The 13639-nt window shown below is 42.8% G+C and overlaps 1 protein-coding gene across 1 annotated transcript in view; it reads right to left on the bottom strand.

The window, feature by feature from the left end:
• Nucleotides 1-1936: 1936 nt before the first annotated feature.
• LOC137325047 (complement factor H-like) overlaps nucleotides 1937-13639 on the bottom strand; it is a 94796-nt gene continuing 83093 nt past the window's right edge. Inside the window, exons 14-17 of the mRNA XM_067989747.1 lie at nucleotides 8642-8749; nucleotides 6902-7119; nucleotides 4015-4109; nucleotides 1937-2605 (exon numbers count right to left, since the gene is read on the bottom strand). Coding sequence (XP_067845848.1) covers nucleotides 4038-4109; nucleotides 6902-7119; nucleotides 8642-8749 — 398 coding nt within the window. The 3' untranslated portion in view covers nucleotides 1937-2605; nucleotides 4015-4037. The remainder of the gene's footprint in view (nucleotides 2606-4014; nucleotides 4110-6901; nucleotides 7120-8641; nucleotides 8750-13639) is intronic.

The following is a 13639-nucleotide window of genomic DNA, read 5'->3' on the forward strand; positions in this document are numbered from 1 at the left end:
GCCCTCATAAAACTGAGGTTATCAGAGGGCAAGGGGAGAACTCTCTTGTGGCTGGAGACTTACCTGTCACAAAGGAAGATGTGAATGGTTAGTGGAGGCCAATCATCGCAGCCCCGGGACATCACTGCAAGAATTCCTCAGCACAACTATCTTCAGCTGCTTCATCAATAACCTTCCCTCCATCGTAATGTCAGGAGTGCAGCTGTTTGCTGATGGCTCCATAGTGTTTAGCTCTATTCACAATTCCAACAATAATGAAGCAGCCCACAGCAGGACCCAGTCAACATCTCGGCTTGAGCTGACAAGTGGGAGGTAATATTCAGACCACATTAGCACAAGGCAATCACCATTTTGAATAAGGGCCTTAACACCTTCCCCTGACATTCAACAGCACCACCGATGCCGAGACCCCACTATCAAAATCCTGAGTCACCATTGACCAGAAGCTTAACTGGACCAGCTATATCAACAACATGGCTACAAGAGCAGGGCAGAGGACAGGCACTCTGAAATGAGTAGCTCACCTTTTAACCTCTCAAAGCCTCTCCACCTCTACAAGGCTCAGGAATGTGATGGAATGCTCATCACTCACCTGGATAGGTGCAGGTTGAAACAACACTAAAGGTCTACCCAATCCAGGACACAGCATTCTGCATGATTGGTTCCCCTGCTACTGGAGTAACATCCATCCACTCCACCATTGGTGCACTGTGGCTGCAGTATGCACTATTTACATAATGCAGTTCAACAACTTTTAAGTCATCTCTTGTTCAAATCATATGGTTTGGCAATGGCCCATGAAGTGAGTCAAATTTACTTTTAGTGCAGTACAGTGCATACATGTTGGAGATTGTGACCCTCAGATGGGATTGAAGAGTGTGACCTGTACCAATATTGATCTGATTGTTGTTAAGTGAAAGACCATTGAAATTCAATGTTAGAAAGGAATCGGAAAGTAACTGTCCAGGTTTATACCACACATAGGGGTTGAATTTCCATGGGGTTCTCCCAATTATCTGCCATATTTTCGGCGGAAAATCCATAGAAACGGTGTTGACATTATTTCTCTGGAGTTTCTGTAGATCATCCACTGAAGTTACAGCAGATGATCGGGACAATCACTGTGGAAATTTAAATTGTTTGAGAAGTTATAATTTATTTCTGTATTGGGACTACTTTAATTGTCCTCTGAATAGTCCTACCTCCGACTATTCCAGTGCTCTCGTGGCCGACCTTCCACGTTGTTATAAACTTGAGCTCATCCAAAACTGTTGGATGAGCTCAAGTTTATAACTGTGTCCGAACTCACATCAAGTCCTGTTCACCCATCACCGCTGAGCTCGCTGACCCAGATTGGCTCCCTGTCCTGCAATGCCTTGATTTTAAAATTCTCATCCTTGTTTTCAAATCCCTCCATGGACTTGTGCCTTCCTATCTCTGTAACCTCCCCCAGCCCTCCAACCCTCCGAGATCACTGGGCTCCTCCAATCCTCCAATTTTCATTGGTGGCCGTGCCTTCAGCTGCCTAGGCCCTAAGCTCTGGAATTCCCTGGCTAAGTGTCTCCTCCTCTCTAACTTTCCCTTCTACATTAAGATGCTCCTTAAAACCTACCTCTTCAACCAAGCATTTGTTCTAATATCTCCTTATGTGGCGGTGTCAAAATTTGTTTTATAACCCTCCTGTGAAGCGCCTTGGGATGTTTTACTACGTTAAAGGTGCTATATAAATGCAAGTTGTTGTCGTTATAAATGTCTAATCCAAACCATCTACATCTATTCTGGGCCAGGGCAATGATCTTTTCAAAGCTACAACCCTCAAGATAGCAGTTATTGAACACTAGGCACTAACATAGTAACAGTCCGATTACTATTTTCAACAAAACATTCAGACTCCAGCCATTTGTTTGCTGTATTTTAATATATATTTATTTATTGCAGTGTTGCAATAAAATCAATTGTGTGCAGTGATTTCACATGCAATAACATGAATTGAATCCCAGAAAAAATAATTGCAGCATAAAATAATATCCTATTGTACCATTTCTATGTCTATTGTATTGAAACTAATTCCACTGCTGTGAATGTTATCCTCATTAACACTCTTATACATTATAATTGCTATTTCTAATTAGATATTAAATGATCCTGTTCATGCATTGCAGATACAATGCCGAACACACAATATACTAATCACTGACTCACAATAAAAGTAGTAACACTGCAGGACACAGTTAAAGGAAATATGACCGAGAAAGCGACTTGAGCATTTGAGCATTTCACAGTGCTTTGAAGAATAACATTTTCCATCATTAGCAATTAACACAATTATTTAAAAATGAAAAAAAATTCCCTAAAATATTCTAAAAGTAATTTGAATTATACAAATTATAATATGCAGTTGATTATTCTAAAAATAGTCTTAAGATGTTGCAGTATAATTGGATTAGGTAATCATGTTTACATTAATTCTAAAACAAAATAAGTAATATTTAACAGTTATAGAAGAACCTATCCTGTAAATGTCACTCATTCAGTAACTGAATCTTTAATTCTTTGTGAGCAGTTAGTCGCCATTTCTCAGACCTTGTGCCACCACATCTTGTGCCTGTTATTGAAATAAACAATATATTGTAATAAATATACCACATTTATTGTTTTATATATTTAGAGAGGATTCCACAACTAAACAGAGTGATGCTACCAGAACTACTACAATTTGTGTAGTTTAGTTCCATTTCAAATAAAAAATTACATAGATAAGTATTATTTTTTAAATTTCAAATACTTGGAATGATCAGAATGAATAGTGAGGAGCTGCTGGATGCATTGTACGTCCCACTCTTTTGTACTTACCAAAACTCATTAGTGCATTATAGAGCTGGATTCTCTTCTTTATGGAGGGGTCACAGTGTGGCAGGGCTTCTGCCCACCACCCCGAGAATGCCCCAACCCATTTTCCTAGGTCAGAGTTCATTTGCCGCATCAAGGCAGGATGCTGGCCATAAGAGGGAGCCTACCATTGCAGGGGCCGGATAACGAAGAGTCACTACAGCAGAACTGCCTCCACCATTGGCGTAAAGTGGCTGCAGTGTGAACTATCTAAAGGATGCACTGCAGCTTCTTCAGCAGCCCCTCCAAACTCCGTGACCACCACCACCTAAAAGGACAAGGCAGCAGGTGCATGGGGCACCATCACCTCTAAATTCCCCTCCATATCACACAGCATCCTGACTTGGACATATATTGCTGTTCCTTCATTGTCACTGGGTCAAAGTCCTGGACTCTCTACCTAACAGCAATGCGTGTGTAGCTTTACTATACGGACTTCAGTGGTTCAAGAAGGTGGCACACCATCACCTTCTCAACGGTAACTGGGGATGGGCAATAAACGCCAATTTTGCCAGTGCCACCCACATCTGAGAATGAATTTTAAAAAAAAGTCAACTCTGAACAGTTGCATTCCATAAACAACACTCTCAATACGATTGCAGCCAGGACTGCCTCCCACTTATCCCCCTAATCTTTGATGCCTTTCATAATCACAGTCAACATCAATAAAATTTGATAGGATCATGCATAATGAGTTATGTAAACAAAATGAAGGTTGCTGCCAATAAATTTGCTAAGTCTGTTAAAGTGGATCTGACAAAAAAGTCTAGTGAAATTCGGAATGCCACCTCCCCATTAACATTACAAACATATACATTTCCCAATAAATTTCACAATATATATAACCTGTAGGTCTGATAATGTGTAACCTGACCTGCAATTTGTCCTATACATTCTTGGCATGAGTAGATAGATCTGCAATTGATGAGTAATGTTTCATGGTTTCAATGAAAAGCAGTTCTAAACTGGTTTGGAGTTTGTTAAGTTTAATTAACATAATAAACCTGAAGAGTAATTCATGCATTAGCCATGGAATACTAGATTATGCAGTCACCAATACATATTTTGAATCTTTTAAGAAAGTGATTTGTACAGGGACATTATCATTTCTTTACAGTCACTTACCTTTCTAGTTTTCTGTTATTTTTTTATCCTAGATTTTGACTGATGCTATTAAATCTAATGCTGAAATTTCCACTGAATGTAACATTAAACATGATCTATAAGATAACAGATATAAATTAATACAAACAGCATTCTTTGTACATATACAAAATGCCAAAACAGGTATAAGGTACATGAGAGGAATACACAGGCTGTCAAAGAAAGAAAGAACTTGAATTTTATAGTGCTTTTCATGTCCTTAAGATAGCCCAAAGTGCTTTACAGCCAATGAATTACTTTTCAAGTGTAATCATTGTTGTTATGTCGGCAAATGTGGCAGCCAAAATTGCACATGGTAAGGTCCCACAAACAGCAATGAGATGACTGACCAGATAATCTGTTTTAGTGATGGTTGAAGGATAAATATTGGCCAGGACACTGAGAGAACTCCCCTGCTCTTTTTTGAATAGTGCCACAGGATCTCTTATGTCTACGTGAGCGAGCAGACAGGGCCTCGGTTTAACATCTCACTTGAAAGATGGCATCTCCAACAAACGCACCCAGATAGACATGTCCAACCTTCCTCTCTGACAACCAAACTGCAGATTATGCCCAAAGAGAAGCCTTCTCATGGCTGTAGGTGGAAGAAAGATTCAAGCTGCAGACCAGAATTCTCTCAGAACTGGACTTGAGGCCTGAACTTAACCATCATCTGTAATCCCCGTTAGAAATAACAGTTCCGCTTATTCGAAAGCACCGTCATACACGAAATAGAAGATACATTTTTTGGGCTGTTGCAACCTTGCCTCTTCCTAATTCTCTTTCTAGGTTGTTCAATCTCTCCCTCAGATTCCTTCTGGACTTTTATCTTGCTCATGCTCCCTCATTTTGATAGTCCTCTGTCTTGTTCTCTGCTACATTTTCAAACAAGAGAAACTTAGGTTTATGGTGTAAGAGGTGGTTTATTAATCATCCTTGAGGTTACACTGAATTGCTCTGTAACTGACATAGGTTTACAATCATTGTCTGAACATTCCAGTGGATTTCTAGACTTGAATTTACTCCAATCTGTTTTCTTTTAGATGCGTCCAGTCACAATGGCGTTTCCAATAGCTGTTACTGCTATTGACAACCTGCTGTCAATAATACTAATAAAAAAGATTTCTAACCCTAACCACTAACTACTAAACCCTAAACTGTGCGATGTCAATAGTGCAATGCAGGGCGGGCAGCGGTGTTGACTGTCATTGTGACGTCATCGATGATGCACGTTGTCAATAGTCACCCCGTTTCTTTTTATGGTTTGTGTATACTCGAGAATAACTATGGACAGATTTACTTTGTTTAAGTATTTCTTTCAAACATTCAAATCCAATTTTTCAATCCAATTACTAAATTGGTTCAGTTTCTTTGAATGCTGCCAATCATCCTTATCACATGGCTAGGTGTGGTAGCAAAATTATATTATAATAGTAATAAATCTCATGTGGCGTTGCCCATGGTAAGTTGAAGGATATGGTTAACTCAAAAATATATTAAATTTAGGCTGAAGAACTTTTGTTACATTTTTGAACCACAAAAACTACAGAGAACAAAATCCATTGATTGAAAAGAAATTAAATGAACTGGACATCAGTGTCAATAAAATCAGCACCGTAAAAAGGAAATAACAGAAGTAGGGATAGTTTAATTTGTTTCCGATGTAAAATCTAATGAAATCTAAATGGTGAGCAGCAAAAAACCCTCCAGTTTTGGAGCTCCATAGTTCAAAGCATGGAAGCAGAGATCGAGTTCTAAGGGTGCAATTTAATTATTTATTTTCCACGGGGGTGGGGTGGGGCCAGGGGAGAAAAAAATAGTTTAACACACAAACTTCTTTCCAATGTTAAATGTAATGAAAATTAAATGGTGAAATCTTCAACTTTGGAGCTGTGAAGTTCAAAGCAGGAGATTTCCAATTTATTTATTTCTACAGGGGTGAATTCGTTATTAATTTTCCAAGGAGAGAGCTGAGAGGAGGAAAAAATAGTTCAACAGATATACTTCTTTCCTATGCTAAATCTAATGAATAACAAATGGTGTGACAGCAAAATACCCCACTGAGAATTTCTTGGAATGAGAAAACAGACAGAGGCAGGTTTAAGGCTGCACTGAAAATAGTAGGAATACAACAGGACCACCAGTGGAGAAAGCGGCATTGCAGGCTTTGCCCATCTCTGGCACCTTACTTCTTGATAACAACAACAACGTGCATTTACATAGCGCCGTTAAAACGATAAAACGTCCCAAATTACTTCACAGGAGACACCGAGCCAAAAATGGAAACATTAGGACAGGTGACCAAACGCTTGGTCAGAGGGGTAGGTTGTAAGGAACGTCTTAAAGGAGGAGAGAGAGGTGAAGAGGCTTTGGGAGGGAACTCCAGAGCTTAAGGCCTAGACAGCTGAAGGCACGGCCGCCAATGGTGGGGCGAAGGAAGTGGGAGGATTGCAGAGTTCTTGGAGGGTTGTGGGGCTGGAGGAAGTTACAGAGATAAGGAGGGGGTGAGGCACTATTTGGAGGGGCATTACTAAGTGTAACAATCATGGAACATTCAAGGGTTTTAATATATTATAGATATATACAAAATAGTAGTTTCTACCAATAATTCTATAACTGTTAACTTTCCTTAAAAGCTTCATGTGTAACACTATAGATTTTACTGTTAGTGGCAAAAGATGTTTAAAATTCTAATGTTCTGAAACACATGGCCAAGGTCAGTGGAATAGCAGTCTTCAAGTAAGAACTTTTCAAATGGGACATTTTTACCTCTATAAAATATAGCTTAATTATTTTCTGAACTCTCATTTATGTTATTTTTCAAAGGCTATGATTTTATATAGAGAGAAACACAGATCATTATACTTACAGAATTACCTGTGGGGAATGTTAAACAATAATCCCCAATTGCAGGATTATCAAATTGTATACTTCTCGGTTCATTGCTGAATCTTATATTCATTTTTGTATCGCTGGATTCTTTTATGGAAAACTTTAAAATATTACCATTTCTTTCTCTGATGTTTTGCACTTTAAATAAAGCATTGCTCGTTCCACTTTGAGCCGTCAACATCAGTGTGCTGGGATCTAAGCATCAAAGCATAATGTTTACAGGGAAATCACAGAAAATGCAAGAAATCTGCAGAATCAAAAAAGGTTGTTTAACCAATAACGCACTGTGTGCAGGGATCTAACTATCAAAGAACATCATTTACAGATCAAATCCAGAATATACCAAAACTTATGACATTGGAACTGCTGAACGTGCAGAACTTAAAAAGGTCATTCAAGCCATGTTACACTTTCTGTCCAGTGGATTGGTGCTGCAAGGAAACCCCATCCAGATTCCACATCCTCCAATCCTCCAATCCTACAAGCCTGTCACAGTCTTGGTCTACTTTGCAACTTACACCTGTCAAAACAGAAATCTGTCCAGCTCCATTGTGAAAGAACCTGTGGACCCCGGGCATATTTTCCCCATCCGGATAGGGGTTGCAGTGCAGATTCACCAGAATAATACTGGGGATTAGAGGGTTAAATTATGAGGACAGGTTATATAAACTTGGCTTGTATTCCTATTGAGTGTAGCAGATTAAAGGGTGAACTGATTGAGGTGTTTAAAATATTAAAAGGATTTGATATGAAGTAATTATTTCTTCTGGTGGGGGAATCAAGAACAAGGGGACATAATCTTAAAATTAGAGCTAGATCATCCAGAAGTGAAATCAGGAAGCACTTTTTCACACAAAGAATAGTAGAAATCTGGAACTCTCTTTCTCCCCCCCACCCCCCACCCCCAAAAGGATGTGGACAATTGGATCTTTCAAGGTTGAGATAGACAGATGTTTGTGAGGTACAGTTATCAAGGGATGTGAAGCAAAGGCAGGTAAATGGAATTGAGGTGCAGATCAGCCATGATCTAATTGAATGGGGGAGCAGGCTTGAGGGGCTGAATGGCCTACTCCTGTTCCTAATGTTCCTAGATAAAATTCTGTACAAAAACAGAAAAGCTGGCAAAGTACTAACACAGTACAATTACAAAACTACCTCTATAGATAACCTGGACTAACTTTTCAAAACACAAGAAACATAGGCCAAAAAGGTTATGGTGCCTCACATTGTAAATTATGAAATGTATTCTCACTGGGTATTTATGACAGTAATTGGAAGGCACATTTTCATCTGCTGCCTCATGCCAGGAGAGATGCAGGTAACCAATCTCTTTAGATCAAAAAGAGTTTCCTAGCTATGAGTCAGATGAAATGTCTCTGAGAATTTTTAATTTAAAATAGGGAAAATGTTTATTATATCTTTTTTACATATGACTACAGACCTACAGATTAATGTTCTTTTTAATTAACTATGGGTTAAGATGGAAGGTATCTTCTGTTGCTGGGCTGCAGGTGAGGGGCATTACCCTGCTGTCTGCCAGCTGCAACCAGGCTGCCCCAGATTAGACAAGATCTGGGGCAGATCTCTACCTTTTATTATCTTTTATTGTTCAAAACTGGATTATCAGCTCTATCATAGCGCTAATCATGTATTTATGTTGTGCATCTTAATCATTCGCAGGATATTTTTCCAGGCAATACATTGAGAATTATCTTACTTGGTTGTGTTGATGAGATTCTTTGAATATGAAATTCAACACAAATTTCACTGCTTGCACACAATGGGCATTCAAAATATCGTAATTCAGTGCAGTATTTCCTCTCATCTGCAAAAAAATTGAATGAACATTCACTGTTACAGATGACGCGTGGAAGAGTCTTGAACATGCAACAAAAAGCTAATTATTTTCAAAAAAAATGTTTTTAGAAGTTCTAAAATGAGATATTTAACACAGTACGGTTCAGGTAACTTGGGAAACACAATAGTCAAATATAATAACAGGTACAAACTACCCCAATAAGAATCCACTGTTCAGTGGCATATTGATTTCAATATGAGAATTTAGAGACATTTGCTTAACATCAGTAAATGCCGCATCAATGTTGCAATTGGGCTACTGGTTAGATCCAAACTGAAGCTGAGGTTCAAGAGTTTGCAAATTAGCAGGAGTTGCGGAATACTGCTGTAGGTTTTAAGCATTAATAGGTATAGCTTTTTTTTACCTTTTTATTATTCAAAACTGGATTATTAGGAAGCTTAACAACAATAATATAGCAGCAACATTTGTGGTTAGAAACGATGAATGGAGAAAAGAAGAGTGAAAAAGTGAAGAATCACTAAGGGGTCGATTTTCAGATGGCCGAGCAGGTGCGTTCATGGCGGGCGGGGGAGGGGGGGGCTGCTAAAATTCGGGATTCCCGGGGTGGGTCCAGAGTCCGGCTCCAACCCGCCCACTTCCAGGTTCCCCAATGACGTGGTTAAATGCGCGCGCAGCCCCCGCATTCAGGACTCCCACTGGCAATTAAAGCCGGCGGTATCCCACTTAAACCAATTAATTAGATAGTTCAGGTCGTTTGCAGACCTGATTGGGAGGATATTTTAGGAGAGGTGGGATTTTCATATCAACTGAGCACGTTTCCTGTACCGGGGGAAACACTCCCAGTTGAAACAGACGTGTTGCAGCCACCAGCCTGTGGGAGCTGCAAAGGTCCATTTGACAGGTTGGGGGGAGACCCTCACTCATTGCAGGAGGCCTCTCAATCACTTTGAACAAAGTTTGGCCTGCATCACCCTCCTCCTAACACTAAAATTCACCAACTTAGAACCTCAACCCCGGTGTGCAGACACATTTACCTACCTTGCGGACCCCCTCAAATGTACATCTTCTGGATGGGGGCCGCTGTAGCTGCAGTCACGACCTCATCGGAGGATGAACAGCATCACCAGCCTCGCCGGCCACGCCGTCCACCTCTGACACGTGGAGCTCAACAACACAGTGCTGTGACACATCCACCTGCACAGCAGGAGGGAGGGCAATCGCAGAGAGAGATGTGTCGCAGAAGGCACTACCCTCGCCACAGGATCTACAGACCAAGGCTCAGCTTCCTGGACGTCTCTGAGGAGCAGTGCACACGGAGGCTCAGAGTCACTCGACATGTAGTCGTGGACATCAGCAGCCTCCTTGATGCCGAGCTGCTCCCAACTGGCCCAAGCACCATCTTCTTACCTGTCGCTGTCAAAGTCACCACTGCCCTCAACAACTTCTCCTCCGGATCCTTCCAGGGTGCCACTGGGGACATCGCTGGCGTCTCTCGGTCATCTGCACAAAAGAGCCCTGCAAATACACCGACACCCACTCTGCAGTGACACAATGGGTGGCATCAGGTATGGGTCTTCATGGTGATCCTCAGGAAAGGGAATTATTGCACAAACCAGACAAGATTTGCAAAGACGTGGCAGTAGTGGTGATAACAAATTTTAATGTGCTTGGCAAAACAAACAAAACTAAATCAAAAACATGACATTCTGTCATACATCCTTGTGCATCCCCTTTGTGCTCACAAAACCTTAGCTGTACGTTTACGGGAACCCCTACTTGGTGCTACCCCTGTGGCTTCAGCAGAGGTAGTGGCAGTTTGCTCTTGTCCATGCCCTGACTGATGAGATGCTTTGTGAAGACGACCTCTGGGTTTCAATGCCCATGAGGGCCCCTCCAAAGACTGCTCCACCTGCACCTGTGCAGGGGCAGACTCGACCACCTGGAGAGGAGGCAGCATTGCGGGTACTGGTTGAGAGGGGGGCAATAGGTGAGATGTGGGAGCAATTTGAGTGGCGTCCCCACTTCCACGTCCCCTTTCGCCATCATCCCTCTCCTGGGCCAGGCCCACATCACTCCTTCCACCCTGCTGGACGACAGTTTGGAGGACTTGTGTGAAGCCTTGGAAGGGCAGTTGTAATGTATCTGTCAGCCTGCTTAAGATGCCAGAATGTTGCTCACCCTGAATCCGAACGGCCGCTGTCAGGGCGTGAATGGATTCATTGTTGAGTTGTGCTTGAAGCTCGATGGAGGTTAGCCTTTCCTCCATCGCAGACATTCCCGCACCTACCTGCGACACTATCTCAGAGATGCCTTCACGTCCCTGTGACAATATTCCACTCATGCAGGAGTTGGACTCCTCCATCCTCTGTGCGATTGTGGAGAGTGCGCGTGGCAACTGTTCCAGTACCTCGGCAATGTGCTGCTGGCCCTCGATGACTCTCCTTTTCATGACTGGCCCCCAGGGTTCAGCATCTGGGTCCAGCTGAGCAGAGCCTGGAGAAAAGTGCTCCCACCGACGCGGACTCTCCACGGCTACTCCTGCCACCAGGGTTTGCTCGTGCTCACATGTGCGTGGTGACTCACCATGTGCAAGCCCAACTAAGGACGGGGATCCACCGAGGTGTGTGTATCTGCGCTGGTGGATGGCTGGCTCAGATGTGATGATGCCCCCTCAGAGGCCGGCAGGTCCTGAGGAATCGCCCTCCTCAGTCATGGCGGTCGCAGATGGCCCTGCAAGAGAACAGAATGCAATATTAAGCATGTGGACAGATGTTGAGGTGCTCCAGATGCCAAGTAATGTTAAGATCATTTGCTATCATGAGTGCTGAGTGTTAGATTTCTGTCACCAGCCGTTTGTGCGCTCCCAGTCTCGGCGTCCGCCACGGACAGGCACTCCAGCTTATTTCCATTGCCTGCTGCTCTGCGTCCGTTAGGACCACCTGGTGTGGTGGGCCCCCTCCGGTCCTTGCCCTCTCCCGGGCATTCTGGCATCTCTTCTCCTATCAAGGCAAAACACAGAGAGGCGTGATTGAGTGATGGTTGCATGGTGACCCGCTGCATGCATTGGTGTGGGTGGGGGTGACCGTGAGGGAGATGCATGGGAGGGTGCGTTTGAGACATAGCCATGAGATTGTATGAGGATTGGGTTGCATGGTTGTGCTCGAATGGGAACTGAGGCGGTGTGTAAGTGCAGGCAAGGTGAGGATGATAGTTGAGTGGATGTGAGGAGTGACACGAGAGCGTTGTGGTGGCAGTGCAGAAGAAGTTGTATAGTGGTGGTGGAGGTGATGTGGAAGACGGAGTGTGGGAGAATGTGTAAGTATACTCACTTTGGCTGACCTGGTTAGGTTATTAAAGCGCTTCCTGCACTGGACCCAGGTTCAGCCGACATTGCTGCTGCTGCTGACCTCCTCGGCCACCTCGAGCCAGGCCTTCTTGGTGGCCACCTCCTCCCATCTGATGAGAAAAACGTTTCCCTCCTCCTCCTCACCCCATCGAGCAGCACCTGGAATGAGGAGTCAGAAAACCTTGGAGCAGCCTTGCCTTTGGGCTGCTCCATTCTATTATTTTGGTTCTTTGCTGCAGGAGGAGCATTGGAGGACTGCCCCTTTAAATAGGGCTCCTCCTGCTGACAGCCTGTGATGCGGGTGCGCAATGCGTCCGCTGCGCAGGTCTAGAACGGGAAACCCGGAAGCACGCGTAAGTACCTTTAATTAGGCTGCGATCGCGTGCGGAGCACCCCGATTTCACTGGGCGCGTTACCCACATGCCCAGTCAGCCCCCCCGCTGCCAACCCGCCTCCCTCCTAATATCAGGCCCTCAGTAATTGAAGAAAAAAAAGCAGCCTCATGCAGTAAAGTTGAGAGCTATTAAAAAGGGTAAACCATAACCACCACCTGGCCTTCAAGTGACTGGAGGTTTGCAAAAAATTGGAAAAAAATAATTAGATCTATCAACTATGAGACAGATGAAAAAAGTGAGATGATTTTCGTAAATGCTATTGGGGAAGAAGCATGAGATGTTTTTAATACTAACAGATCTCATGAACTCTTATAGTTCATGGTAAGTCAGAGTTATACAGTTGTAAGGGGGTTTTAAAGTAGGGGAGGGGTGCACTTCTCCTGTGAAAGAATTTCAAAAAAAGACTGTAAGAGCTCTCCCCAGGGACTGTGACATGTTTCTGGAAAATGAAGTAACACTGTATCCAATGCAGGTAGACAACTGTCACAGTTGCATAAATAAATCTCCACGCGTAGTATGGTGGAGAGGTTCTTTACCTTTATAGTCCATTGGTTTAGTGTATGGCTTTTTAGAAACAAACAACAACTTGTGAGAATCCCTACGTGGTCAGTTTTTAGTAAAATATTAAAATGCCTACGTGGCAAAGAAGCAGAATGCAAAATGGTTAGAAAGGGTTAATTAGTTAGTAACTGAGATTGATACAAGTGGCCTGGCCCTCCTGCTGGGCCATATGTTTGCTTAGTCAGCAGGCCTGCATTGTCTTATCAATGATAGGTCTTTGATGTGAGTCAAGGACTGGTCTGAATGTCTCCATGTTTATGGCAGATCAATATAGGTAACGAGCTTAGCCAAAGTTGAAAGACATTCCAGGTTGGGAGATAAGGAACAGAAGGAACAGGGAAGAACCTTCCAAGTTGGAAAGTGAGGAAGTTATCCCCTTTGATGTCTAACAGCAGCATGATCAGCACATGGACGATTTATGATTGGTCGGAAATAATGTAACCTCGCATGGCAACCTATGCCCGGCTTATGATTGGTGTTGACCCTCGTTAAGTATGTTCCAACCCTATTCATCTGTATAAAAACGTGTGGATTTCTGTATGTTTTTGTTCTTGCTCTGCCAGCATAGAGGGACTCTATCAGGAGTCCAAGTCA

This window comes from Heptranchias perlo, chromosome 9, assembly GCF_035084215.1.
Source record: "Heptranchias perlo isolate sHepPer1 chromosome 9, sHepPer1.hap1, whole genome shotgun sequence".
NCBI classification, from domain to species: Eukaryota; Metazoa; Chordata; class Chondrichthyes; order Hexanchiformes; family Hexanchidae; genus Heptranchias; species Heptranchias perlo.